The 27,020-nt window shown below is 42.1% G+C and overlaps 2 protein-coding genes across 5 annotated transcripts; both read right to left on the bottom strand.

Annotated features, from left to right (window-relative positions):
• Positions 1 to 264: 264 nt before the first annotated feature.
• On the bottom strand, positions 265 to 16,889 carry MYSM1 (Myb like, SWIRM and MPN domains 1). 4 transcript variants are annotated; one of them, XM_050306536.1, is made up of 20 exons: positions 16,782 to 16,889; positions 14,765 to 14,840; positions 14,519 to 14,589; positions 14,174 to 14,251; positions 14,032 to 14,058; positions 13,426 to 13,504; positions 12,649 to 12,747; positions 11,291 to 12,045; positions 10,316 to 10,446; positions 9,413 to 9,516; positions 8,726 to 8,803; positions 7,624 to 7,712; positions 7,250 to 7,304; positions 7,115 to 7,165; positions 6,370 to 6,444; positions 5,909 to 6,097; positions 5,576 to 5,708; positions 3,787 to 3,892; positions 3,612 to 3,669; positions 265 to 3,064 (listed from the first exon to the last, which is right to left on the bottom strand). In XM_050306536.1, exons 1-20 carry the CDS (start codon positions 16,838 to 16,840, stop codon positions 2,900 to 2,902), a joined length of 2,478 nt encoding a protein of 825 aa, XP_050162493.1. In that variant the 5' UTR covers positions 16,841 to 16,889; the 3' UTR covers positions 265 to 2,899. The 4 variants fall into 4 exon arrangements, with proteins under 4 accessions (XP_050162493.1, XP_050162492.1, XP_050162491.1 ...); XM_050306535.1 differs by having other exon boundaries at positions 3,612 to 3,666; positions 7,115 to 7,304; XM_050306534.1 differs by having other exon boundaries at positions 7,115 to 7,304.
• Positions 16,890 to 18,640: 1,751 nt separating this feature from the next.
• On the bottom strand, positions 18,641 to 20,905 carry LOC126635366 (CARD- and ANK-domain containing inflammasome adapter protein-like). Its single transcript, XM_050306538.1, is given in 3 exon segments — positions 18,641 to 19,492; positions 19,494 to 19,693; positions 19,696 to 20,905. Coding segments are annotated over 3 exon segments (2,262 nt in total).
• Positions 20,906 to 27,020: the final 6,115 nt, after the last annotated feature.

The raw sequence follows: 27,020 nt of genomic DNA on the forward strand, positions 1-27,020 counted from the left end.
AAGGAAAAAAGTACTTAACATCAATGGCAACAGCGTTAACTTTTTGTTTGGTTTTGGGGCTTGTTTATTTTCCTCAACTGAATTGTTCTTGGAAAATGACTTATCTTAAAAAAATAGAACTAGAGGTGTTCCCTCCCCCTTGCACACAAGATCTGTGCCCTGTGAAGCAGCACTGCTGGAAACAGAGAGCAAAGCATGATTCAGCCAGCAAAGGCCCTTCAAGGATATTTGCCAGAAGTGACATCTTGGGGGGTTGTTTGGGGGTTTTTTGTGGTTGCTTGTTTGTTTTTAATTTGTTTCTTCTTATTTTAAACTTGAATTCCAGTTTTAACTGTATCATTTCTACTCACTACTCAACGAGTACTCATCTCCTGAGCAACACCTTGGCAGGGTGTAACACTGGGCCTACAGAAAGGAGCAGTGGATTACTCCTCACAGGTGCACTGAAACAAAGCCTGGATGGGGAAAAAAGTGCTTTATCATAAAGAATTTTCATGCCTGATATACGTTTGGTAGCAGAACTGGCATATTAGTAAAACAGATTTTTACCTCCTGGGAAGGCTGCAACTTCCAAACTCTATTAACCCCTCAGACCAACTAAATGCTGAAAAGCAGGTTAATTATTTTATTACCATGGCTCCTCCCAACAAAATCGTTACTCAGCATCACAACTGTGCTCTTTCCAATTCCCATACAATTCCATGTACAAGACTGGATCCCAATGGTACCAGCATTGCATTTTCTCCACACCACCCTGCTCACAAACTCAGAAAATTTGGAGTCTGTGCATGCCAAAGGCTCAGTCCTGCACCATGTCCTCTTCCCAAAGACAAACCACTTCAAAAGTGTGTGTCACTCAGAAGTTCCTTAAGTAACATCTCTTAAATCCAATTAATACAACTGTGTTACTTTAATTCATTGTAATCAACACAGAGAGAAGCAGCCAGCACAGTTACCACTGCTTGGGTAATCCTGATCCATCCTAAAAGGGCTGGGAATATGAGGACAATGAACAGGATCTACTTCATACTGATGTTACACAGAGGTTCAAAATTCTCCTGAGAACCAGCACGAATTAGAGCTGTCCGTGTGTACACTGATCCTGGGGGATTTCCTAGAGAACCCATGGAAAACTGAACCAAAAAGCAGGCACTGCTCAGATCCCATGACTGAGCAGGCAGGAATGCCTTCCCACTCCGAGTGTAGTTTAGCCAGGAATACAGAAATCCATGCAGTACTGGGAGTGAGGAAGTCCCAGAGATGGCAGTTTAGAGTAAGTGCAGACTGAACACGCTGGACACAGAGAGATACACCAATGGTAAATCACACACAGTGGGACCCACAGCTCTGCACCAGCACATCTGGACATAGAGAGCACAGAACATCCACCAGTACTTCTGAATCCACAGCTCTTGAATGTGGGAAGATCACCGAGTATCAAGAGCTCACATTTTCCTTTGATGGGGTTCTGCACCTTCCCTCAGTGACAGAGAGAGTCTGACATTTCATGGTAAACACTGTAACATTAACTTCCTGGGAGGGAGTTCCCTCCTTGGGATGCAACTCTGTGACTTTAAAGCTTTTCAGACTCTATATAAATGAAAAGCTGAAACATATAAAATCTTAAAATTCCATTTATGTTATGTAGAACTAGATATATACACACACATCTTTTTTCTTAAAATAAAAATTGAGCCCATTCTCTCCCCTCTAGATATAAACTCGATGTCTTGTTTCAGGTTTTCAAATACATTTTAGACCTCTGAGAAACTCTGCTCAAGATAAACCTGTGTAAATACCTGTAGACAAGTCAAGTTTCCTTAGAAAGCAAAATTTAAACCACATTTTTTCTATAAACAGTCACAGTGATACAGCTCATGAAACATTTCCAAGTTGCAATCAGGAAACTTCTCCAATCAAGATCGATCTGTTTGTGGCTGATTTATCTGAATATACACCTGTAAGAAATCATAACTCGGGAACTGATATAAACCACTGTTTTCTTATTAAACTGTACATTATAGACAAGACTGAATATAAAAGTTGGGATTTTTTTCTTTACAAACACAAATATTTTTCTGTTCGTTGCCCTCCGTTTGCCATCAATCCAGAGCTCGTGTTTCCACAGGAAACAGTGGCAATTCCAAGTGGACAAACAACAAGGATCTGGAGATCAACGTAAAACCTCCCCATAGAATGGAAGGTCAGAAAGGTTGCAACCTGTAGCAAGACAGGACTTATCATTTCCACTGGAAACAAGCATAGCCACTACTGAAAAGTCATGAAAACTTGCCAGCTTTTCCTCCCCAGTACAGAAACAAGATGGCAAAGAATGTGCCAAAAAACCTACTTCACCATCAGGATGAATGGGGGAAAATAGTAATAAAGAAGATAATAAAACAAAGAAATCAGGTGATGTATTTTGCTACAACTGAATAAAACTTCAGGCTGGATAGCAGGAGAGTTGGAGCTACAAAATTCTCATTTCAGTTAAGTTTCTCTTCTGTGAATTCATTCAAACTTACAACCTCTAAAGCATTAATTCATCCTGAGTTAGATGGGTACCTGGGAATAACATTAAGAGAAAATTCCCAAACTGAAAGACCTGAGAGAGAGACAAGCTCTCCTTGAAGATGGATGCCCAGTATTCCTGACAGGGTGTCCTTCTCCCAGAGCAGCAGAGTTGGTCTCTCAGTTAATGCTGTGGCCCTCGGGCACGGGGGTCACACCCAAAAGGAGCTTCCCAAGTACCTTTAAACCACCAAGATAAGAACACACTGGATTCTGTAACAGTCACTACTGAGATGGAAACAATTCTGAAAGAGTTGACATAATGAGGAGGAAGGAGAGAAATTAAAAAATAACATCCAAATTCCATTATTTTGGTTTGCCAAAGCCATCACAGTGGCAATTGGTGTGAACATTCCTTCTCACTTCCATCAGCATTGCTCTTTTCCTCACTCTTGTACGTGGAGAGGAATAAGTTTTCTATCTGAGTCAAGAATTCTTCAGCAATGAGGCAGTTTGTTACCTTGCCCAAAGTCTTCCTCATGCACTCCAAAAGCTGGTCAAAACAAAAGAAGATTTTGTTAAAATTGACATTTTTCCTGAAATTTTTTTTTTTATAAAAGGGATTTTTATTTGGAATTAACACTAAAAAATTATTCAAGTATGCAATACAACTTTAAAAGGAATGGTGACACAGGAACACACAAGTGATTTAAACCCAATTTTTTAAAACCAGTTACACAACAGCTGAATTCCAGAGCATTCTACCAACTCAATTTTAGATTCCCACTGTTTATAAGCAAAGTCATGTTGAGAGGAAACAAGAGAATTCAATGTGGGCAACTACTGTGTACAAGTGATTTGCCATTAAATCTTCTCCAGCTGAGACTTAACTCAGTGTTTGCACAGAACACATCCCCACCTCTCTCAAAGGAGGATCCTTATTTTCTCTGTGTAAGTGAACAAGTTATGCCACAGAAGTAATTTATTGCCACTAATTTCCATCTCTGATTTGTAAAAATGTAACTTCAGGTGATTTCTGCTGATACAAAACAGATTTGCACTTGAAAAAAACACATTTAACATTAAAAAAGAAAACTTACTTTCTGCAAACAAGTCAGGTCAGAATCCCTATGAAAAATTTTATCCATGGGGACACTGCTGTTGGGAGAAAAACAAACAGGAACGCTGGAGAAAGGAGCCACAGGCCTTGACCAAAACAATAATAAACATACAACAATTCCAAACTGGCTGTTTGTAACAGTAGTACACACACACCTGTGGCAAAATCTGTACTTTTCAATTATCCATCTTGTTTTTTCAAATACTAATTCCCACTGAGGCTCCTCCATCATCTGCTGCACTTCGAATTTGTAGGGCAGGCCTGCAATCAATGGAACATCATCATTCAGTGTTTCTGGGACACTCCACTGCTTTCCTCCTGTTTTCAGTTTTAGGTGCAATCCCTTCCCTCCCCATAACTGTTCCTGTTTGTTACTGACTGCAGAAGCCTGTGGTTCTGTTACTTGACAACATTAAGGAGGTTAAAGCAAAAGGATGACATGTTTTGGATTCCAAATTTAATTCTGGTGGGAGTAGGAACAAATCTGTTTTCCTCCCTGCCCTCACCAATTCCCCAGGCCAAAAGGAAGGACACAGAAATCTACAAATAAAAAGAGAAAGAGAAAACCGAATTGACTGTTTAGTACCATTTTTGTAGTGGTAAATCTCTCTAAGGTTTAGGTGATTATTAAGTGAATAAAAAAAGGTTTAGTGTTTATGTATGAAGGGGCTGCTGCTGACTATTGTTCTCCATTTCAGAGGAATTTTGCTCTGAAAGGAAGAAAATCTGTGGAATTTAGCAAGAGAATTATTCGCAGGTAACAATTCAGTTATCAAAAATCGGGGAGAAGGAAGTAAGTCATTTCCAAAGAGCCAGAGGAGATCCCATTTTGTAAAATCTTGATTTCAGGAGCTAAACAGAAATATGGAATCCTCTCAGACAGAAAAAGTAAGTGACTACAAAAAAGTCTTCTAAGGACAATGAAGTTTGTCAGTAATTTAACTTCTCCACAAGGATGGGATGTGTGAGAAATGAGGATAAAATCACAGGACAATCAGTGTGGTAAACAGGAATTAGTGCACAGATGTGGCCGCTGCTCCACTTCCCCCAGGGCTGTGCAGTGAGTCTCCAGGCAGATGGTCTCCCTTGCTTACTTCCACAGGAAAAAACAGGGAGAACTCTTGGCTCACATGGCCTCAGCTACTGCTGTGCCAAGAGAAGTGGAAACCTTGGAGTGGGGATGCAAAAATCAGAACTTTATAAATAGAGGGACGGAGGAGGAGAGGGAATAGGCAGCTCCAGAACCATCTTCTGTTATCAGGGGAATTTTCCTCAAATGAATGTCAGGGAAAGAGCAGAAGATCTGATCATCACTGGAAATATCATGAATTTTCTATGGTGTGTTCAACTGTTCAAGAAAGGAAAAGATCCCGTTTTCATGAAATGCCAATGACATTTTTAATCAAACCCCTTAGGTGGGGTTCCTCCCAGCACACCCTTTCAGCTTCCTGGCAAGTTTGATCCTTTGACCTTCTAAATGGCACATTAGTCAAAAATTAAGGATTTTTAGCCACTGTAGCAGCCAATTCTTTGCTATTTACTTCTGTTTCCTCGAGCAGAGAATCTGTTCAGAACGTTGCAATGCAGTAAAGCCCATGCTGTACATGTGAAATGGCTTCTCAACTGTTCATAAAAATTCTGCACATAAATAACAGTGACCCTTGTCCCAAACCTTTCACAGCTTGTGGAAAATACTCAAAAGAACAATCTTCTATCTATCTATATTTGTATATTCTTGTCATGACAGCAGGGCCAACTTTCAGGATCACTCTTTCAGTGAAATTCTCGGGTTTGTCCAGCACATGTCACTAACATAAACTACACCACTTGTACAATACCATCATCTTACCAACACAAATACATAAATACCTATTTCTCAAGTTCAAAAGCAGACCTTTCTCCCCTCAGTATCCAAAAGGAAAAGGATAAAATAGATGTACTTACGGTAGGAACCATCAGCACTGAGCTCGTCACTAATGACCAGGCAGGTGATCTGGGAATACGGCAGGGGATTATTTCGGTTGTAAGGGCTTATGATCATTCCAATGAACATGGCACCACCCCTGGAGAAATAGCTCTGAAAAAACAAAAACACACAAAAAACCCACATACAAAAATCTGACATTTTTCAGAAGAGGATGCTGAAATCTAAAACCCAGCATTTCTGTCAATTTACGGCTGAGCTGATTTTAGATTAGAGCAATGATATGTACTAACACTGTAAATACCACAGAGGCTTTGGGAGGTTTTTTTGCTCTTTGTCTGTCTTTGCTGTACCTGGTATTTGGCTTGAGTGTCAATGTCTCGTATGGAGGGGTTGGGGTCGAAGGCTGGGTGGGAATGGTACCATCCAATGACCTGAAATCCTCTGGCAGCCAGAGTTTCCGAGGCCTGTGTCTGGGACACCGGATCCATCTCGCACTGCAGGCCTGTGCTGAGGCTGTTGCAGGGCTCTGCTGCACACACCTGGTGAAGAAACCTCCAGATGGATAAATGCAACAAACCTCCATCAGTTACATAAAACCTCATGAACAGAATTTTAAGAATAATTTACCAGGTCTTTCTCCTTTACAATTGAACACAACTCTAACGTTTCAAGACTACAATAATTAACTTTGATTTCATATATTTAATTAGTTGCCCTTCAGAAATAACAGTTATATTTATTCAAATTATTCAAAATCTATTATCATATCAGTTTTAATATTTTAGAGACAATGTAAAGGACAAACACTTACTTCTACAATTTTATCAGCTTCAGAGTACCTTCCACCCAGCAGCCCTATCACTTCTGCCAGAGACACGTGAGAGTGCTGGAAGGAGATCAAACAGGTATGAAAGAAATGAGATTAAACAAGTATGCAAGTCCAAGTTGTGTAATTTCTCTTTGTTTTGCCCAGCACTCAAGTCAGTAACCTCTCAATGACATTTAGAAGGAAATCTCAAAACAACTAAAACCTCTCAAAACGCCATTGTTTCCATTTAAAGCAAACAGAAAAGATTAAATTTGCTTATTATAAACACACCAGGGATGTAGTGCAAGGGTGTAACACACCCACAGATGCAGCCTGGACAGTGCTGGACAACTGCACAATTTTGGTACAACCTGTTGCTCTTAAAAAAATCCCCACATATTGCTTTGTAAACACAAAATCAATTGCCAGACTGGTAGAAAATGAAGCCACAGATCTCAGAAGGACAGACTGTCAGAAAGTAGCTTTATGTAAATTAAAGTGTGACAGAGAGTAGTAAGTAGTAAAGCAGCAAAACTCTTATTCATTTTTCTAGAAGGTAAATGGTTGTACAGTAAGCACAATATAAAAAGTATTCATCTTTAGGGGCTTTATTTAAATCTAGGTTCTCACTTCCAGGTGAATGAAAACATTACCGTATTTCTCAGTCTTCCTGAGAAGAAGACTGCATTTAAAAAAACCCCACAACATAGACATCATAGCTTTTTGAAAGATAAAACTCAATCCTCACCAAATCCATTACTAGAAGTGCTTCAGAAGACACTTTCACCTTAAAAGGCTCCTGAAATGATAAAGACAATAATGAGTATAAGAAAAGTAACCCAAGTAATGAAGTCTCCTTGGTAATTCCCTCAGAGGTACATACCTGCTTTTCCTCTGTGAACAGACAGCAGGGTATCAGCTGAAAGGGATCAAAGGAACTATAAAATGAAAGAAAATTTCTCTAAAGATGTAGGACAGTCAGGAAACTTTTCAACTTTCCCACTGTCACCTCGGCTGAGGAGGAATAACCTTGTTTTCTTCACTGGATTTTCTCATCCCGCACTAGGATGGACTTGCACCAAATACAGAAACATCACTCCCCACACTCGTGAATTCCAACAGGAAACATGTGAAATGCATCCAGGCTATTTCAGACCATGACACACATTAATGCTTTGCACCTTTCCAGCCTGACACAAGACATTGGTTCAGTCTCTGCCAGATCTGTGTTTGAACACAATGCACATCCAGTCATACCTTTTGGTTTGTCTCGAACCTTTAGAAGATTTTGCAGGTTTCAGTTTTTCTTCCTCTCTCCTTCTTGCTAATTCTTCAGCTGAGAGATGCTAAAAGGATTTAACAAAAATTTAAATGTCTTAATGTCTGAAGTGCTGTTTCAGCAGTGATTGCAAAACCAGCCCAGAATAAATTTCTGATATCATTGTCCTCTTGATATAATTTGTGTGTTACAGAACTACTGATGGTGGAGGCAATAGCCATGAACCAGGCAGTGTGGAAGGAGTGACAATCAGAGACCAAGTCCACAAGATGCCTGAGGAGGGAATTCTCATACTAAATCAATCAAATTCAGTAAAATCACAGCCTACATCACAAACCAGGGTGTAAACCCAAGTGTGACAATCTGCCAGTACAAACCATGCTCAGAACTTATCACAACCCCTCATTAGGGATGAGTGTTTTCAACCTTTATTTCCATCCAAATATGTAATTTGTAAGAAGTGTTCAAATTATTAACCACAGTTAATCAAAAACAGGTACAGTATTATGGAAGTAACTGTTACAGGTAATTACTAAAGGTTGCAAATTAAGAAGGTTTTCTATACAAGAAAAATAGATGTTCTTCACTTTTCATATAATTTGAAATTGTAGGAATGGACAAGTATTTTCTTTCCAGTTCTCCCTTAAAATATTTAAACTTGTATGAATTTTTAAAGCACTTCATAAACCACAGAATTTCTGGGGATATTGCTAGCAGCAGAATTAATATTAGGAACTCCTTATCACCTGCATAATGAGCACAAAGAAACCATATAGGACTGAAAAAATAACATTTAAATGTTATTCTCCCACCCCTTACCGTTTGCTTTAAGGCAGTTAACTCAAAAGCAATGGATCATGAAATCTACAAGACAAGGCAAAGAGCTTTAGGGGCATAAAACCCCTGTGCAAACACCAACTTTATTTATCAGCTGCTGCATTACTTTCAAATTACTGCTTCCAAAAGAGGGTTTAAGTTGCTATGACACAACTGTTCCCTTGTCTGTTTGATGCAACGCCACCTGCCAGCAATCAGCAAGAATTAATTCCTTAAGGAACGTTAAAAACACAGAAGGGTCACCTCAAAAGTCTGTCCTTCCAAATCCTTGGCATCACACCAGTTTCCCCAGGGGTCTCGTACTCGCCGCCTTCTCGTGCGCTGTGGCAAGAAATGATCAAGAGTCACGGTTCTCACCCTGAAAATGCTGCATTTACTCCAGCTGGGCAGCCACAGGGACAGTGTCCAAAAGGTACTGCCACAGGGGTGTTACCAACACCCTGGAGTTCTGCAGACTGTCACGAAATATCATCAGTGGAGGTTTTGGATTTTAAGGCAGTAAAGCCTGATGGTGTTCTGTGGAAATGGGGCACTGTTATCCAGCTCTCAATTCTAGCTCAGACAATACACAAAACTACAAAACCGGGATGTTTACATCCAGTGGATGCTACAGCTCTTTATATTTCAATTTATTATATTTTTAGTGGGATTGATTTTGGTTTTCCTCTCATCAACTGATGTATTTTGCTGAGAAATACTTAAAAACGCTGTATTACAAGAGAATATGAAAATTAACTCTGGCAAGCCTTGGTAATTCATGTAGTCACTACGGCACTTAATTGTGTGCATAATGCTCTCAGTGAGCCATATCCTACTCTATTTAACAGTTAAAATGCGAGCAACTGAATCACACGCTGAAAACACTTCAATAGGAGAGCTGGACAGACTTTCCCCACTCGTGCCACCCCCCAGCTGCCCCCCCGGCCGCACCATGGACTGCAGGCGCTGGGCGAGCTGATAGGCTTCCACCGCGTCCTTGCCCTCCCGGGAGCGCGTCCTGTCGGCTGCCTGGGGCCGGTTGTACACGGCCTGCTCTGCAGGGGACACAAGGGAGACAGCACGGATGTCAGCAAGGATGTCAGCAAAGCACGGACAGCTCAGCACGGCTGCACACACGGGGAGGGCGGGGGGAGTGGGAGCGGCAAATGCCACCGTGAAAGAGGCAACAAAAATAACCCAGAGTAAAGAGACATCTCTTGTTGGTCATAATTCTGTTATTTTTAATTACTTTACTTCAGACAAAAGGTATTTGCAAGACATTGCTCCTCTCCCAGGTGACTGTCTTTCAGCTTTGGAACAAAATCCATCCAGAGACTCTAAAACAACACCAAGTTACAGGTGTGTGTATATACACTTTAAACATGTCACCTGATTTTAACATTTGAATCATTTAAAAACTAGCCCTGAGAATGAAAACATTAGTGTTTATTTAGGAAATAGTTATCATTCAGTGTGGGAAAAGTAACAGTAACTTGAATTTTGTCTTACAAGGAAGGAGGGCAGAATTTCAGATACAGTGGGTTATGAGGAAAAAAAAAAATCCAACGCTAGGCACACAGAAAAGCACAAAACAAAACAACCAGCCCACCAGCTCATGTATGGTTAAACATGAGATAAGGGGAAAAAAATAAAGAAAAAATAAGGTTTTGTGTAAAACCAAAAATCCATAATCCTGCAAGCAGGTTACAAACTCCTCCAGATCTTCCAAGGTTATGAGAGGCAATCTGCTCAGAAAATCCCTCCTAGCAAGGGTAACTGGGTGAGCAGTGCATCCTAACGTTAGGCATTACCCCAAACCAGGCTATTTATTGATTCCCAGAGAAACATCCCTACCACAGCCGAAGTTGATGGCTCCGATCAGCTCCAGGTACGTGTGGATCCGCCCAATGCAGTTGACGTCACCGCAGTTCTTCAGGCCAGGACGCACCGAGGTCTTGTTCAGGTACTTGGGTTTACATCTCTCCCTAAAACCAAATCCAGCCCATTGTCAGACAGCAGAACAAATCATGGGGGGAGGAAGGAATTGTGTGACTTTAACTGAGGTCCTGTTTTCACTCTCTATGCACTTATTGCTTCCTTTTAAACTGACACTTCTCTGAATGTGGAATTTTAGTCTTTAGTTCTTTCACCCACAACAAGCTGCCAGTGCACAAGACAACTGAGTAGGGTCTGAGTTAAACACAGTAACTCTTTCTACTTAAAAGCAAGCTAAGCAACAGAGCAATCACACAAACCAAAATGGCAACAGGACAAACTGTATCTTGAGCCTGCTGCCACAAATCCCTGTGGTTCCTTATACCTGCTCTTTAGAGATGGAATATAAAATATTCAAGTGTGCAAGCACTACTCCAAATTCATACTTACTTTGAGGCATTCTTTTTGCTCAACATCATTTGTTCCAGCACAGACTTCTTGCTGCCCTTCTGTAAAGGCAGTGCCCCAATGCTGCAGATCTCATCCCAGAATTAATGTCTGTTATTTATTTTGAGGAACCACTTATTAAAACCATTGTTACATATAGGATGGCAAAAGTTGGAAGAAAATAACCAAAATGCATGCAGCTTGTCCTGATTCAGGACACTAATTTTCATAATGCTTCAAAGTATTTTCATTGCTTAGCTTCCAGAACGCCAGGAAGAAAATGGGAAGATGCAAAAGCAGCATTAATAATGAATGCTGTTCACTGGCAAGCTACCATACAATAATTTTACTCTTTTCAGAAGCTATTAAAACTAAGTAGTGTTTTAACTACAACAACCCAAGACACTTTAATCACTTATTTCAGTAAAAGAAATCAATGCCTCTTACCATTGATCCAAAATATAATTCCTGATTTTCAAGTAACGCTCTGGTGTCTTGGCCTGGCGTCCTTCAAAGAACTCAGGAATAGCCTGCTTTTCCTCTTCCAGAATGACGCTCCTGTCAACCTCCACTTCTTGATCAGGGGGCTTCAGCTCCTCTGCTTCCTCCTGATGATCTTCATCCGCTTGGCAGAGAGAAGGAAAAAGCAATCCATTGTCAGCCGGGTTTCTTTGCTCCTCACTGGGCTCCTGAGCAGTCGTTTGTCCAGTACCACGAGATGTTACTGCTCCTCCTTGTTCAGCTTTCTCAATGTAACTATTGTACTGCTGGAAATCTAAACTCAAAGATTTATCCCCATTCAGGTGCTGGGAACACATTGCTGCCACAGCAGGAAATACCAAGGCATCCACTGTATCCTGCCTGGTCTGCTGAGGATCTTCTTTAGGCAAAGCAATTGCAGAACTGTGTCCAGCAGATGACAAACTGTGTTCCATTCCTTCTGGTCCTTCAACTGGACTTTTTGGAATAACAGGTAATTCAGATTTTCCAGTTTCTTGCTGGAAGGTAGGAGAGAGTAGCTCATCCATGTCATCAGTTATGTCTACTTCTTCATCATCTGAGAGCTTTTCAATTTTCACTGCATTCAGATTGGGGTCTGCACGGCCTCTCAAATTTCCAATTTCCGCCCTTATCCCATCTTCCATGGGAACACTGCTCCCACGCTGATTTTGCTCTTCTTTTTCAGAATCACCATTTTTTGCCTTAGGAAAATATCAAATATTTTGAGGAGGGAAAAACAAAGCAATCCCATCTGCCTCCCAAATAATCAGAATTATTTCATCTGAACAGCAGATATTCTCAAGTATTCCTTCCTTATCTTACCCTTTTAATATAGTTTAATCCACTGCAACTGACTTGGGCACAGCATTAAAGGTATACTTTAGACCAAGTGTGAATTAACATGGATTTCCAGTCACAAAATCCTAGAAAATAGTAATTTCTTCTTAAATGTCCCTGAAATCTCAAGTGAGGTTAAGGCTAAAAGTACAACACTCAACAAGGACAGCTGTGTAGTAGAAAACAATTTTCATGCTAATGAAAACAGTGTAAGAGGCCACTATTATACAACATTTATTTTTAGTTATACCAGCAATAAAAATAGAGGTTATTCTTGGAATTTGAAATCAGGTCTGATTGATTTTAAATCTGCAAATAAGCATATTCCACTTTTCTGAATATGGGAATAAACAGAGTATGTGCTTTGCCAGCAAGTGCCCTGAAAAGACAGATTAAAAGCAAGCAACATGTGCAAGACCACACTTGGCAAACAGCCTTTCTGCCAGCTCCAGAGATCCTCCATTTACCTTGTTCCTAAAGTACTGCCGAGCGTAGCTCTTGACTTGCAGGACAGTTCGACTCCCGATCAACTTGGCGATTTTTGTCCACCGGCGGCCGAATTTCACCTGACACAACAAAGCACATTGAAGTCACCCAAACTCTGACATTCCAGACATTCCACTTCGTGTGCCCAAAGAGTTTAAAACCTCAATTGTTCACTGAAATGCACAAACACTACAGCAAACCCATGGTAAAGAACCTCACTATTCATGTTCTACCAGGAAGAAAATGGCGCCCGACAGTAGGAACTGTAGTTATTCTGCTTAACCAGAGCACCTCCTTCACCCTGTTCAGGCACTCCGTAAATCACGCTCCCTGCTATCCCAAGGAATGCTACTGAAATGAGTCTGTGCTTGGCAAGCAAACCCTATTACATTATATTACATATAATCTCTGAAGGCCTAACAATGGTAGTTACAGGATTTCACTTTATTTGCCTTAGAGGCACACTATACTTCCCATAGCTAAGGACAGCATTGTGACTGTGCAACTCATAACGCTGAGTATTTGAGGTATTTCGTGCTCTCAAATTGTAATCAGCCTCACATGAACAAAATCTGGTAAAGAAAACCATTTTGGGTTATCATTACACTCTTGGTAATGGCAATTACTTTTAACATATTAGAAGAAAAAAAGCAGAAGCCTTAGAAGAACCGTAACATGCTTTGTCATATTAACTACTCTCTTATTTAGAATAAACTAATGAATTCAATTAAAAATATTACATCTATAAACAAACTCACCAGTCCTTGTTCAAACAGCTCTTTTTCCTCCAATGTCCACTTCAGGGAGCAGCCAGGTGGTTTTGCAGGTGACCGGACCCTGGCAAGGCAGGAAACAAAAGTTGGTGCTTTCCTAAAAACATTTAATTCTCCAATCGCAGTAACTCAAGGCACCTTCTGACAGGGGAACTACTCCCCTTCTTTGGTAAAACTCAAAGTACTGTTTTAAACATGACCATATAAACATGATAAATAAAATACTGAGAATCTGAGCTTCCCCACCACAAAGGAAGGTTCAAGGTAACTCAATATTCATCAGTGACTAACAGCACAGAAATGCAGAAAAGCAGCAAACAGAAAAGTTCAGGCAAAAAAGCCAATTAGAATTAACAATTTTTTTCATAAGGATCACTTTGCAAAAAAATAAAACAAAACCCAACCCCCCTATTTTACTATAGGCCTATTATTACACACAATGTTTCTTCCCATTGAAAGGTCTCTTACATAATTTTGCACAGCCAAACAAAAGGAACTAAGGAACTGTAACTTCTTTTTTAAAATAGTTTCTAGTAACTTAAGTCAGACACCACACTTAAAAATGCAACTCAATCATTAAAAGGTACGTACATGACTTTTCCAGTTTTCTTATGAGGGCTGCAAATAGAAGACAAAGTGAAAATAAAAATTAGTGATTGTGATGCTGCAAATAACCCTATTTTAGGAGAACTTTTCATTTCTTCTCATCTAATTTTTCCCAAGCACATCTTACCTTTTCACAGATCTTTTCTCCACTTCCTTTTGGTTGAGCCATATTTTTTCAGAAAGTGATTTATTAGATAAATAATACCTGAAATAGTTGCTAAGTAACTTTTTAAAGCATCAGAGATATTTGTACATACGAGAATTCGAATAATCATCTAAATTATACTGATTCAGAATTACTCAGTTGTAGAAACAAATACTGCAGTTCCTGTAGCAGTATTTCTTCAATTCACCTACAAGGTGTCAAGGCTTCAGTTGCCTTAACAGGAAAAGATTAGTGCAGTTCCTCTGGAAACAGGAAGTTTTCTGTTTTCCTACAGGAAAACGTGAAACCAAATCAGCAAAAGGATACTCTTCTTCCAGCAACATCTTCTCAATGACAGCCCTGTTTTCTTCACTAATGCTGCTGTCCAGCGTCCAGGGCTGCAAGCAACACAATTGTGTTTTAATATCTGAATTTCCCAGAATAAATATATAATATTTTCTAAAAGTAAGGCCAAAGCACAGGTTAAAACCTACAGAGCATGCACATGGAGGGAAGAGCACAAAGCAGCTCTATAACCTTGCTAGAAGCACTACTCATTTAAAAAATACTTACAAGACTGTTGCCAGTTCTCCAAGATGAATCGAGATAGTGATCCTGCAGCAGGCTTGATGCCGGGTTTTCATGATCTCTGAAAGAGATTCCAGTGTGCAAGACAACTGCAGTTTAATATTAAAAGTGTCACTGAGTTCTATTCTCTCCACTTAACATTTCTACACGTTTCCCCCAATATGGTTAAAACACCTTCTTGTAAAGACAAACTTGTTTTGTTGTCAAGGAAAGCTCATGCTTACACAAGGGTTAATAGTACAGGGCTGTTAGAATCATGGAATGGTTTGGGTTGGAAGGGACCTTAAAGATTATCTCATTGGTAGGGACACCTTCCACCAGACCAGGCTGCTTCCAAGCCCCATCCAACCTGGCCTTGGACACTTCCAGGGCTGGGGCAGCCACAGCTTCTCTGGGCAACCTGTGCCAGGGCCTCACCACCCTCACATGGTTCCCAATATCTAATCTAGTGCTCTTACAGAATTCATCCAGTTTATGCTTGATCTTTTCTGTAAATAACTACTCATTAGAGATCTGTCATTGATTAACATCACTGATCAACTTACTTTCATTTTCATGCAGCATAAAATCTGCTTAGTAACGCAAGTCATTACTTGTTTAAAAAATCTTTATTTCCAGAGCATTCAAATAGTTCTAGTGACTAATTAGCTCTATATCCCCTGCAGTGCTACTAATTTAAACCCTTCTACTATTCTGAAATGCTTTGTGCCAGCACTTCAAACATCTCTTTATAGGATAAAGAATAAATCTCCACGTACAGTCAGAAGCCTACACATCTCCTGCTTCTTTTGGAGCACACCAAGGACAGGGTGGGATCAACACCCCCTTTGCCCAGCAGCCTGTGTGCAGCAGCGGCAGGTGCTGCTCTAGGACAGCAAGTCTCTGCTACAAACCTCTTGTTCTCTCCCAGCACCTGCAGGTGCTCCATTTGAGGTGTTACAGTCTCTGCCTGTTCACTTCACCATCCCTTATCCGTGGATTTGCTGAAGCCCAGAAAGCCAATTGAATCCTGGGCTGCATCCAAAGGACCATGGCCAGCAGGTTGAAGGTGATTCTTCCCCTCTACTCTGCTCTTGTGACCCCACCTGGAGTGCTGCATCCAGCTCTGGGGTCCCCAATGTGAGAAGGACATGGAACTATTGGAGTAAATCCAGATAAGGCCATGAAATTGGTAAAAGGGCTGGAGCACCTCCCCTACGGAGACAGGCTGGGAAAGTTGGTGCTGTTCAGCCTGGAAAAGGTTGTGTGGAGATCTCACAGCAGCCTGATAGTACCTGAAGGGGCCTACAGGGAGGCTGGAAAGGGATTCTCCATCAGGAACTGTAGTGACAGGACAGGGAGTAATGGGTACAAAGTGAAAGGGGGGAAATTTATGTTAGATCTTGTGAAGAAATATTTTCCTGTGAGGCTGGTGAGACACCTGCACAGGTTGCCAGAAAAAAAAAGGGTTTGGATGCCCCATCCCGTGCAGTGTTCAAAGCTAGCTTGGATAAAGCCTTGAACAACCTGGTCTAACGGGAAGTGTCCCTGCCCACGGCAGGAGTGGAACTGGATGATCTTTAAGGTCCACTCCAACCCCTTTACATTCTATGATTCTGTGACTCCGTTTTCTGCACCTCCTCCCGGCGTTCCTGACCCTCTCTGCCTCCGCGAGCTCGCGAACACAGTTACACAACCCAGCACCTTCTCCAAGTGTATTTTTAAGGATTCTCCCAGCAGCCTCCGGGCGCTGCTCCGGGCTCTGGGGGATCCCATGGCAGCAGTTCCGTGTTCTCATCACACCAGCGCTCCCACAGCCCCGTTCCCTGTGCCCTGCCTGACGATGCTCCGCACTGGCGCTGCCCCCTCTCCACGGGCACTCCATGACACTCCAAGGTCTCTCCCCGGAGCGGCGGGAAGCGCCCGGCCAGGGCCGCCCCCTCAGGAGCGGCCGCCCCCAGCGACCCCCGCCCGGCGCGGTGGGACGGGCCGCGCTCCCGGAGCCCGCGGGACCCGCACTCACCCCGGCGGGGCCCCCGGGTCCCCCTCGATGTCCACCTCGGGCTCCTCCGCCGCCGCCATGACACCGGGACGGCGCTACCGCGGGAAGGGGCGGCCCGGCGGCGGCGATGGGCGGGCACGGAGCGCTGAGGAGCGGCCGGGCGGAGCCGGACATGGCGCTGCGGTAGGCGGAGCGCGGGGCGGCTGGGGCGGGTGGCGAGCTGAGGGACACGGCCGGGCTGTGAGGGGACATGGCCGGCCTGTGAGGGGACATGGCCCAGCTGAAGGACTCGGCCCAGCTGAGGGACATGGCCGGGCTGTGAGGGGACATGGCCCAGCTGAAGGACTCGGCCCAGCTGAGGGACACGGCCGGGCTGTGAGGGGCCGTGGCCGGGAGCTGACGGAGCGTGGCCGGGCTCTGAGGGTCACGGCCGGGCTGTGAGTGAAGGGGTGACGGTGAGGCAGGGGCTGAGGGCAGCGCGGGATGCGGCGGCGGGAGCCTGGAACCGAAGCCCGCCCTGGTGAGGGGCACCCCGAGTGCTGGGTGCGGGTCAGGGCCCCACACTGCGAGAAGGACGTGGAGGGGCTGGGATGAGTCCAGAGCTGGGAAAGGGTCTGGAGCATCGGGAGCAGCTAGGGGGGCTCAGCCCAGCTGCTCGGGAAAAGGAGGCTCGGGGGCACCTTTTTGCTCTCTGCAACTCCCTGACAGGAGGGTGGAGCCAAGTGGGAGTCGGACTCTGCTCCCAGGGAACAAGTGACAGGATGAGAGGAAATGGCCTTAAATTGTGCCAGGGGAGGTTTAGAATGTATGTTAGGGGAAAATTCTTCACGGAGAAGGTGGTCAGGCATTGGAAGGGGCTTCCCAGGGAGGTGGTGGAGTCCCTGTCCTTGGAGGTGTTCAAGGAATGACTGGACGTGGCATTCAGGGCTCTGGTCTGGTTGATGTGGTGATCAGTCAAAGGTTGGACTGGATGATCTTGGAGGTCTTTTCCAGCCCAAATGATTCTGTGATCCTGGAGGCTTGCACAGGTCATACCTCCCTTTGTCCTTCAAGCATGTGGTCATGCCTGTTCCTTCATCTAAAGATGACAGCACAGGGTGTTGTGCGCGTCAAGTTAAAAATGTTGTATTATCAATACCAAAAAATCACAGTTTTGTTTCCATGCGTTCTTAAATCTGTGTTTCATTTCACAAGAAATATTTTGGTGTTTGTGGTAGCTGGGCTTTGAATCATATACCAAAGGGAAGAGTTGATTATCATTACCGTCCACTCAAGAAAGTGTTTCTGTTTATATTTCTATTGTCATCTCAATACAAATATTTTGAATCAATAAAGTCTGTTGCAACCTTTTTATTTTGAACATTTCCTCTTTGTGCTGGAGTAGATTTGTAAGTGAAATTAATAAACAGCAAATGTGATGTTTTTTGTTATCTCTACTTGAAAAAGCAAAATTGAGACAAATGGTAGCATGAAAGATAGAAGGAAAAATAATTGTTAATGATTATTGTAGTCTTAGGAATACCTTGCTGAAACAATGCTTAACTAAGCTGTCCAAACAGGCTGATATTCACTAATATATGAAAAGTTATCTTCTACCTTTTCTCTTTTCATAAGTCTTGATTTATGCTACAGGCTGTCATATAGAGTGTGTTTTAGACTGAGGGTTTTTACTTGAGTTCCAAGGATGAGATTCATGAGAGAAGCAAAAGACTGATCAATGCTCAAAAGTTTACCAGTGTCTAAGATCCTTTTTCTTGTGACCACCTTTGCTAACTTAATTCTGCCAGCCCAAGCATAATTCTCAATCATACTCTGCAACAGCACTATCTAAATTACATTAAAGAGAATTCTGCCTTTAAATATGTTTTTTCTTTACATCTTCATTTTGCTATCAACATTTTCTTTCTCAAAAGTGCTACAATTTGAGCCTGATTTTCTGTTTTATTAAGTTCTGCTACTTGCAGTGGGGTCTTTCTGAGACTGCTGGCAGCCAGTAAATTTGCTTTTTCTCATCGTGACCAGGTCAGGAGGGAATCCACAGCACGGAGGTGCCCGGCCTTGCAGGCACAGTGCAGGACCATGTCCCTGCCTCTGTCCAGGGCATTGATGGAGGCCCCGTGGCTCACGAGCAGATCTGTCAACTCACTGTGTCCATACTCTGCTGCCAAATGCAGGGCTGTCTCTCTCCAGATGTTCCTGTCATCAATATTTTTATTTTCCCCTGAGGCCAGAAGAGTTCTTACGGTCTCTGTGTCTCCTGTCATGGTGGCACAGTGCAGTGGACTGCATCCATCCACGTCCTTAGCTCCAGCTCTCCCTTTGTTAGCTAACAGCACTTCCACCACGCTCAGGTGTCCTCTCAGACCTGCAGTGTGCAGGGGAGTCTTCTTTTCCTTGTCCTGTGCGCTGGAATCAGCTTTAGCCTTCAGGAGCATCTCTGCCATTGTTTTATCTCCTCTCTCAGCAGCAAAATGCAAAGGGGTTTTTGACTTGTTGTCCTGAGTGTTCACGTGGGCTTTGTGGTGCAGCAGCTGTTGGGCAACATCAGTGCTGCCTCTTTGACTTGCCATGTTCAGGGGAGTAACGAGATCTTTAGTGACAGCATTAATTTTGGCCCCAGCAGTGACTAAGAGCCCAGCTAGTGCTCCCTGACCATGGAGCGCAGCAATGTGGAGCGGGGTTTCCTCAGCTTGGTTCCTGAGGTCAGTGCCCATCCCTTTGTGCAGGAGCAGATAGATCTGTGATGGGAGCAGCCCCAGCCTGAACTGCCAAATGCAAAGCTGTGTGTGAAGCAGGAGTTCTTATTCCCAAGTTTGCTCCCTCTTCAATTAGAACTTCTGCAGTCTCTGCTTTGCCCATTTCACACGCCAGCAGCAAAGGGGTGTAGTGCATTTCATTGTGGGCATTGATATCTGTACCTCTGTCAATTAAACTGCCACAATATCAGCCAGATTCTTCTGTACAGCTCTAAAAAGAGCTGACTCCGTTGTTTCAGATGACAGGCCTTTAGAGTATTCCAGTAGTATTTTGAGGATGGATGGGTGGTCACTGTTGAAGGCTCTTTCGACTGTGTTGAAATCAACACTGGCTCCAGCTTCTAGGAGTATTTTTGCAGTGCTTTCAGACCCCTGAGAAACAGCGTAACTGAGAGCAGTCTGTCCTCTCTCATCCTTCTCATCTGGAGGGGCACCAGCCTCTAAAAGCATTTTGGCCAGACTGCTCTCACCTTTAAGAGCTGCCATGTGCAAAAAGCTGTGCCAGTTCCTGCACCTTCTCGCCTCTTCTTTCAGGAGCATCTTCAGTATGTGACTGTGGTTATTCTCTGCAGCCAAATGAAGGGGTGTCTTGCCTTCCATGTCCAAACTGTGCACAGAAGCACCACCCCAGAGAAGCACTTTGACTGCATCACCATGGCCTCTCTCAGCAGCCCTGTGCAGGGCTGTCCTCCCTTTCCCGTCCTTCACACCTGTCTTTGCACCTTTGCTGATCAAATATTCCACAATCAGTGGGTGTCCACGAGCAGCTGCAACATGCAGAAGTGTTTTCCTGGTGGAGTTTAGTGCAGTGATATCATTGAGTGTGTTCTCTAACTCTGAGAGAGAGCCTTTGGCAACTGCAGCAAAGATGTCAACAGCAGCACCATCATTTCTAGCCTTTGCTCTCCTTGGAAGTTGAGTTTCTTTTCCTTTCTTCTTAGTAACCCATTTGTGCTTTATTCTTCTAGGGCTGTCTTTATTCCCCTGGTGCTGTTCACTGCTATTTTCAAGCCAAACCCTATCTTTTTCAAGTAAATACCCAATCAGTTGTCTTCTGGCATCTCCATTGCTTTCATTTACTTCACCAACATATTTTGTTATCTTGCTGTAAAGTTTTGGGTCCACTTGATTTAAACATGGGTAAAAAGAGAGCCTGCAGGCTCGTTCACCTTGAGAAATGAGTATGTCTAAAACGCGAGAGTTCTTTTCTGTTCGTGTCCTCTAGAAACTCATGACCATCCTTTTTGCTGGGGTAACAATCCCATTGTCTATGAGCCAGTGCAGGAGCTGGTCTGGGTCCTTTATGCCTTCCACCAGTTCTTCCTTTTTAGTCCTCAGGACTTGGATTGCATATGGGTTTGTAAACAGGCTGCTTGAGTGCACCATCATGTTGCTAATCAGAGTGAATTGAGGTGTTGAGGGAAGGTAAATAGGAAATAGCAAGGCAGGCTCACATAGTTTCTTTCTTTTCAGACAACTATGAACAACTATTGTCGTTCAGAGATAAATCTTTAAAGAATGAGAAAGAAATTGAAACTCCCTCACCTTTGGGTTTCTGGTTGTTAGAAGTCTTTTGATCTCCTCTCTTCTTCCTTAGCAACGAGTGCAGTTTAATAACAAAAGTCTGTGATATGTAAAGATATTCCAATTGGAAGGCTTCTTCCAGATTTTTTACACATAATTAGGAATTAAAAAAAAAAGCTTTTGTGAATCTGATATTTGAATAGAAGATATTTGTTTGTCGGGTTTCTCTGTTCCTCTGGCCAAGCTGGTTTTTGTAGGTCCCTGAATGACCAGTCGATTAAACAGGACAAAACGAAGTTGACGACACAGTTACTGTTGCCACGATCACACCCCTGGTGTGATCTGTAATGAGAGTCCACACTGCCAGCTATGGAGGTGAAAGCCCTATAAAGGAATGAAATAAAAGCATAAAGACCAAGGCAAAAAATAAACTGTATAAGCAGCTGGTTATAAGAAGTGATCCAGCCTTTCTAATATGAGCTACAAGTGCCGTCTATGGGGTATATTTAACTTAAAGGCCAATTATCTTGTCATTCCTGCTCTAACCTGGAGTCTGTCTGGAAGTTAATTCTGTTACAGGAGGTGGATCAAGGCGTGTGATTCAGTGTGCCATACTTAAAGGATAATTAGAGCTTAGAATCTGCACATGTTGAGTCTTCCATATGGATGTAGGACCTTGGAATCTAGCTGTAATTAATTTAATTTATTGGTGTTCAAAATCCTTATGGAGATAAGGACATAAAGTAATAATTATCTACACATTTTGAAACCAATTGAGAGAGAAATTGAGATTACAGAGTTCTGAAAGAGCTAGAAGTAAAATGATTCCAAAAGCTGAAAGCATGGCATTCTTTAAGGAAATGGGAATTTCTGCCATCAGTTTCTTAGTTCAGTGCCCTTCCTGCTGGGTCCTGCTGCCTTTGCATGTATTTTCTTTAGTAGTGTGTACAGTGTGACTGATAAGATTTGTAATTTTTTCTGTTGACTTTAATTTTATAAGTGAGATCACAAAATTTATTCTATTTAAAAAAAAAAAGTTTTATTGAAGAAATAGCCAGGAAAGGCAAGACTTTTAATATATATTTTGAAAGCCAGCCAGGTATCAAGTCAGCAAATTTGACAGCCAATTTAAGAGCCCAGTAATTCCTCTGAAATGCTAAGAAGGGCACTACACCAAGAATAGCAAAACCTTTGTCATTTAGTTAATGATTGTTAACTCATAACATGGAAACCCATGGTTTATTGTAGGGAGTCAGGAGGACTGAATTCTGTTTCCAAATCTGCCAAGGACTCAGTCTGGGATCTGAAAATTATTTAGTCTTCAGATTTGACTTAATAAAGTACTGAAGATATATCTGTGCCTGGAATAAATTAGTCTTTGCTTAACATTTGGGGAAATGGGATCTACTTGTTGTCATTATTATGACAGAGATAACAATACTTATCACCTCCACAGGAAAGTTGTGAGTTCTGGCAGTGGAAAATGCTAAGTGAGTGCTGAGCAGTGTTGTTAATAGAGATGGCACAAGAGTTTTTAGAACTCCTGAAAAAATTTACAGGAAAAAATGGTGATATTCTTGAAGAGTCTATTAGTATGGCATTGATTTCCCAGTGTTCTGAATACAGACTTTTCCCTGGGAAGCAGTCCTAGTACAGATGGAAGGGTGCAGTTCTCCTCACTGGCCTTGAGGAGGAACATTTGAACAATATTTGCAGGCACCATCCCTTTGAGAGCCACTGTGGGGCTTTATTTTGGGAAAGTAATAAGCAGCAAATGACGTGTTATGAGATGCAAATCACAGTCTCCAAAATATAATTATGCATTTTTTTAAAAAAGTTCCTCATTATAATTATGTGACTTAGGAGGAAATTCTGTCTTTAACAACAATCAGAATTGGCAAGAAAATTTTGGGAGCTTATTGTATGGATTCATTTTTAGAAATTATGTTTTAAAACCCCTTATTTTTTAATTACTATTGTAACTACTTATAGAATTAAGCCTTTGTTCCAACAATGACTTCACAAAGAGGTTCAGAATTGGCTATTTGAAGGGTGCTTTTTTGTTCATATCTTTTTAACTTACTGACTTGCTTTATTTGAGATGTAAATGTTTTAGAGAAGGGAAAAATATTAAGGTTCCACACCTCTGCTCCATGTAATTAAGTGCATGAGGGCACAAATGTGTGGGATCAGCAGGAAGCTCTTCATTAAAAATCAAAATGGCAAAATTTAATATTACAAAAGATGTAAGAAAAGAAGTAAGTTGGAGAGAGTAGGATGCAAATCTTTGGCTTCTTTGTTATTTTTGGTATTTATTTGTTGTCTGAGGGGCATAAGGTGATTGTGTTTTTCTTGCTAAGTACTTCACGGACCTCTTTTATTTCTGCTGGCCTTTTTTAGCTCCTGTGTATGCAAGGACTGGGTTGCTGGGTTATTCTGAAAGGTCATTTATTAGGTTATTTTAAAAAGAAAATGACTGGCTTTGATGAATTTACAGCTTTGAAGGACAGGTGATGCTACTGATAGGAAAGGTCTTAGTTTTTGCCTCTGCTGAATGAGTGTCCATGCAGGGAACTGTTCCAATCCAGCTGTACCTGGGAGACCTGAGCCAGTTATTTCTGACGTGCAGTCTCAGTTTTGCCACTAACTTGTGTCCTTGGGCCAATCCCTTAATCCCTGTGCCCTGTTTACACAAGCATTAAAAAAGGAAATTTTTTTTCTACCTCACAGACATGTCCTAAGTGTTTATTACTGTTGGAGCAGCACTTTGAAGTTATAGAGTGCTTTGAAGTTTCTGTCCTTTGAAGTATTGTTTTCTGACTGCTCAGCGATGAACATTTATTCCTTAAATTAACGCGGGCCCGTGTTTTCTGGCTTATTTTATGTTGCCATGTCATCATCAAATATACGTTTAATTTTCTCTATTTTAATTTCTCCAAGATGAAAGCAACCCAAAGTACACCTTGAGTGTGGTTAGAGGGACTGGGAAGGGACGTGAGGCACCTGCAGAGGTCACCATTCCTCCACCGAGGCTCTCGCCGAGCTGGTTATTGGGAACGTATCTCACTGTCGAATAACCAGTCTGGAAGAGATAATAAAGCCAACAGCATTATCCAGACATGATGAGGGATGGAGAAATATCTCTGGGTAGTCAAGACATTTTCCTTAATAAACATGGCTCATGAATAAAGCTTTGTTTTGGATAACCAGGAATCTGAGTGTGGCCGAGCTGGTTGAGGTTGAACTATATTTAGGTATAGCTGGATTGAGAAATAGCAGTGCTACAAGTGCTCATGGTGATGATTAGAGTGAGCTTGACTTATTATAACATTGGAGGAGAAGCTGACTAGTCAGAATGTCTGCAAGAGGCAAAATGTGGTGCTTAGTTTTGCCTAAAGATGAAGTGCAGTAAATTAGGCAAGTCAGGAGGGGAGCTTTGGTGCTGAGTGATCGGTTTGTGTCAGTCAGATTTCTGGAGAGAGCAGGCCTGGGGCCTTCCTGGGGCCTTCCTGGGGCTGAGCAACCTCTGCCGTGGCTGGTATTTAGATGGGAGGTGTTCCCTAGGAAAGTGCCATCCCCTGAGTGGAACTGGCACCCACAGGACATGAGGATCAGGGGGCCTGAGCGGGGCTGCTGAGGAGGGGAAAGCTGAGCTGCTCAGCCTTGTGTTCTGTGTCTGACTCTGCTGCTCCTGCAGCTCGTTGGCGGGACTGAGCCCCCTGCGGGGCCTGTGCCAGGCACGGGGCTGGAAGCAGGGACCTGCCGAAGGCACAGCTTCCTGGATGTGTCTACTGCTCAGGGATGTGCAAAGTACTGACAGTGCAACAGCTGGTGTAACAACTCAGGTGTTTTATTCCATTTCCAAACCAAGTCACAGTCTTATCCCAACCCTGTATGATGTTTCCTCAAGCATAAACAGATGAAGATCCCGTTGTCCTGCATCCCTGCATTGCAAACTGTTCTTTTTTCCAAAGATTGACATGTGCTTGTATTAAGTTCCCAGCCTGGGTTAGCTGAGTGGATAACACACACCTGCAAAGTGCCCCTGATGGCAGGAGATGCCCACAGAGCAGCAGGGCTGGATCCAGCTGCAGGAATGAGGCGTAAGGAACAGAACTCACCAAAGTGAGGATTAGCATTGTTTTCCAGTTTACCATGAATATATCAGTGAACTTAAGAAGAGTGACAAAACTCCTTAGAAACTGTTTTTTTGCCATTCAAGTTTTTGAATAATTAAAGTATTTTTCCAAAGTTCTTCATGGAATTACATGCCAGGTAGTTTTGTGAGAAGCTGCATAGTGGAGGCGGAAGATAAAAAAAAAAAAAACAACCTTTCCACTTAAGCTTCACAGAGCTAAAGAAAAGCAATGTTCTTGTTTCAGAACATAATAAATAAATCAAAGTTGGTTTGAAAGAGGCAGAAAAATGTTAGTTATGATATGATGAAATACATATTTAGTTATTTAGCAATTTTCGTAATACAAAGTTAAAAAAAGAAATACTACACTTTTTGTGACTAAGTGATGAGTATTAGCTAGTTACTTGTTTCTATACGTATTTAGTCTGCAGAAATCTTTATTGTCACAAGCATAATTTAAATTTAAGAACTAATTTGGTTGTCAATCTATTGACTAAACATGGAAACTAATACTGATTTTACTAATAAGGAGTTACCATTTTCCAGTTCACTGGCTTGAAGTTGTATCAGTGTCATCATTTTTGTCTTATAATTTTAGAGCTTTAAATGTGTCCTTCCAGACCAAGGCTGACAGAAAGCAGTTTATGGCAAAACATGAGCCCTCCTATCATTAGAATAAAATGTAAATGATGTAAAAGTGTTGAGTTACCAAATGCTGAGGCAGCTTTGAGGATCAACAAAACCAAATGGAGAGAGGGCCAGGGTTTTTCTCCAAAATGGGCAGATTTTTTTTTTGCTATTTTAAACCAAACAAGCCCTTGTGGTTTTGAGTCAGGAACAGAAACTTTGTCAGTGAAATCTTACAGAGGAAAATACTTTATGCAAGTTCTGTAGCTGTTGAAGACCAGGATCCTCCTCAAAGCCCCTGTACCCCAGGGGCTCCCCTTCCTGGCAGCTTTGTTCCCAGGAGGTGGGGATGGCAGTGCCACTGCAGCTCCCACAGAAGCCTTTGGCCAAATTTGCTTTGCTTTGTGGATAACTGTTCTGATTTTACAGCAGTGCACAAGCAGAATTTGGTTCTTAGTGATTGTACATATCTGTCTCCAGTATCTTTATTGTTCTATCTATAGACTTTTTGTCAGTCTTTAGACAATTCAAATTATTCAAGGGGCTTCCTTGTGACCACATTTTAGAAAAAAAAAAAGTATTTTTCCTTCCTTCTCCTGGAAAAAGATATGGAAACACTTATTTATTTATTTATTTATTTATTTATTTATTTATTTATTCTGATTATTAGCATTTGTTGTATTCCAACCTGATTAAGCAGTTATAATCATCTTAGATTTTTAGTTGCATTCACTTTATGTTTGTTGTATATCAAAAGGAGGTTTAACTTTCCTCATGCAGTTTAACTTTCCTCTAGCAGTGTTAGAAAGTCATGGGTATGGAATTGTTTCTTTCTTATTAGTGTCTTAGTTTGTCTGTAATTGTGCGTTTTAGTGAGTACCTGTTGCTCACTTTCACAGTATTTCTTATGGCTAGAAAGTTTTCTGGGGCATATAGAGTTGATTCTTTCCCATGTTATCTCCTTTTCCCAGTTCTGAGAGTTCCCCCTGTCTTCTGTTTGAACCCTCTGGCTTTGACTGTTTTGGCTCCCCCAGAATGTGCCTTGTATGTCAGGATCTGGGTTCCTGCACCTCACTGTAGTTCCAGTTCAGCACAGTGCATAATTACACATCCACCACTGCAGGGAGGTGCCTCAGTGCAAGTCTGACTCCCAGAAACTTTAGCAGGACATCAGCACCTCCTATCATTTCTGAATTCTGCTTTAACATTAAGGAA

Source organism: Myiozetetes cayanensis, unplaced genomic scaffold, assembly GCF_022539395.1.
Source record: "Myiozetetes cayanensis isolate MyiCay16 unplaced genomic scaffold, myiCay2020 scf12, whole genome shotgun sequence".
In the NCBI taxonomy this organism is placed as follows: domain Eukaryota; kingdom Metazoa; phylum Chordata; class Aves; order Passeriformes; family Tyrannidae; genus Myiozetetes; species Myiozetetes cayanensis.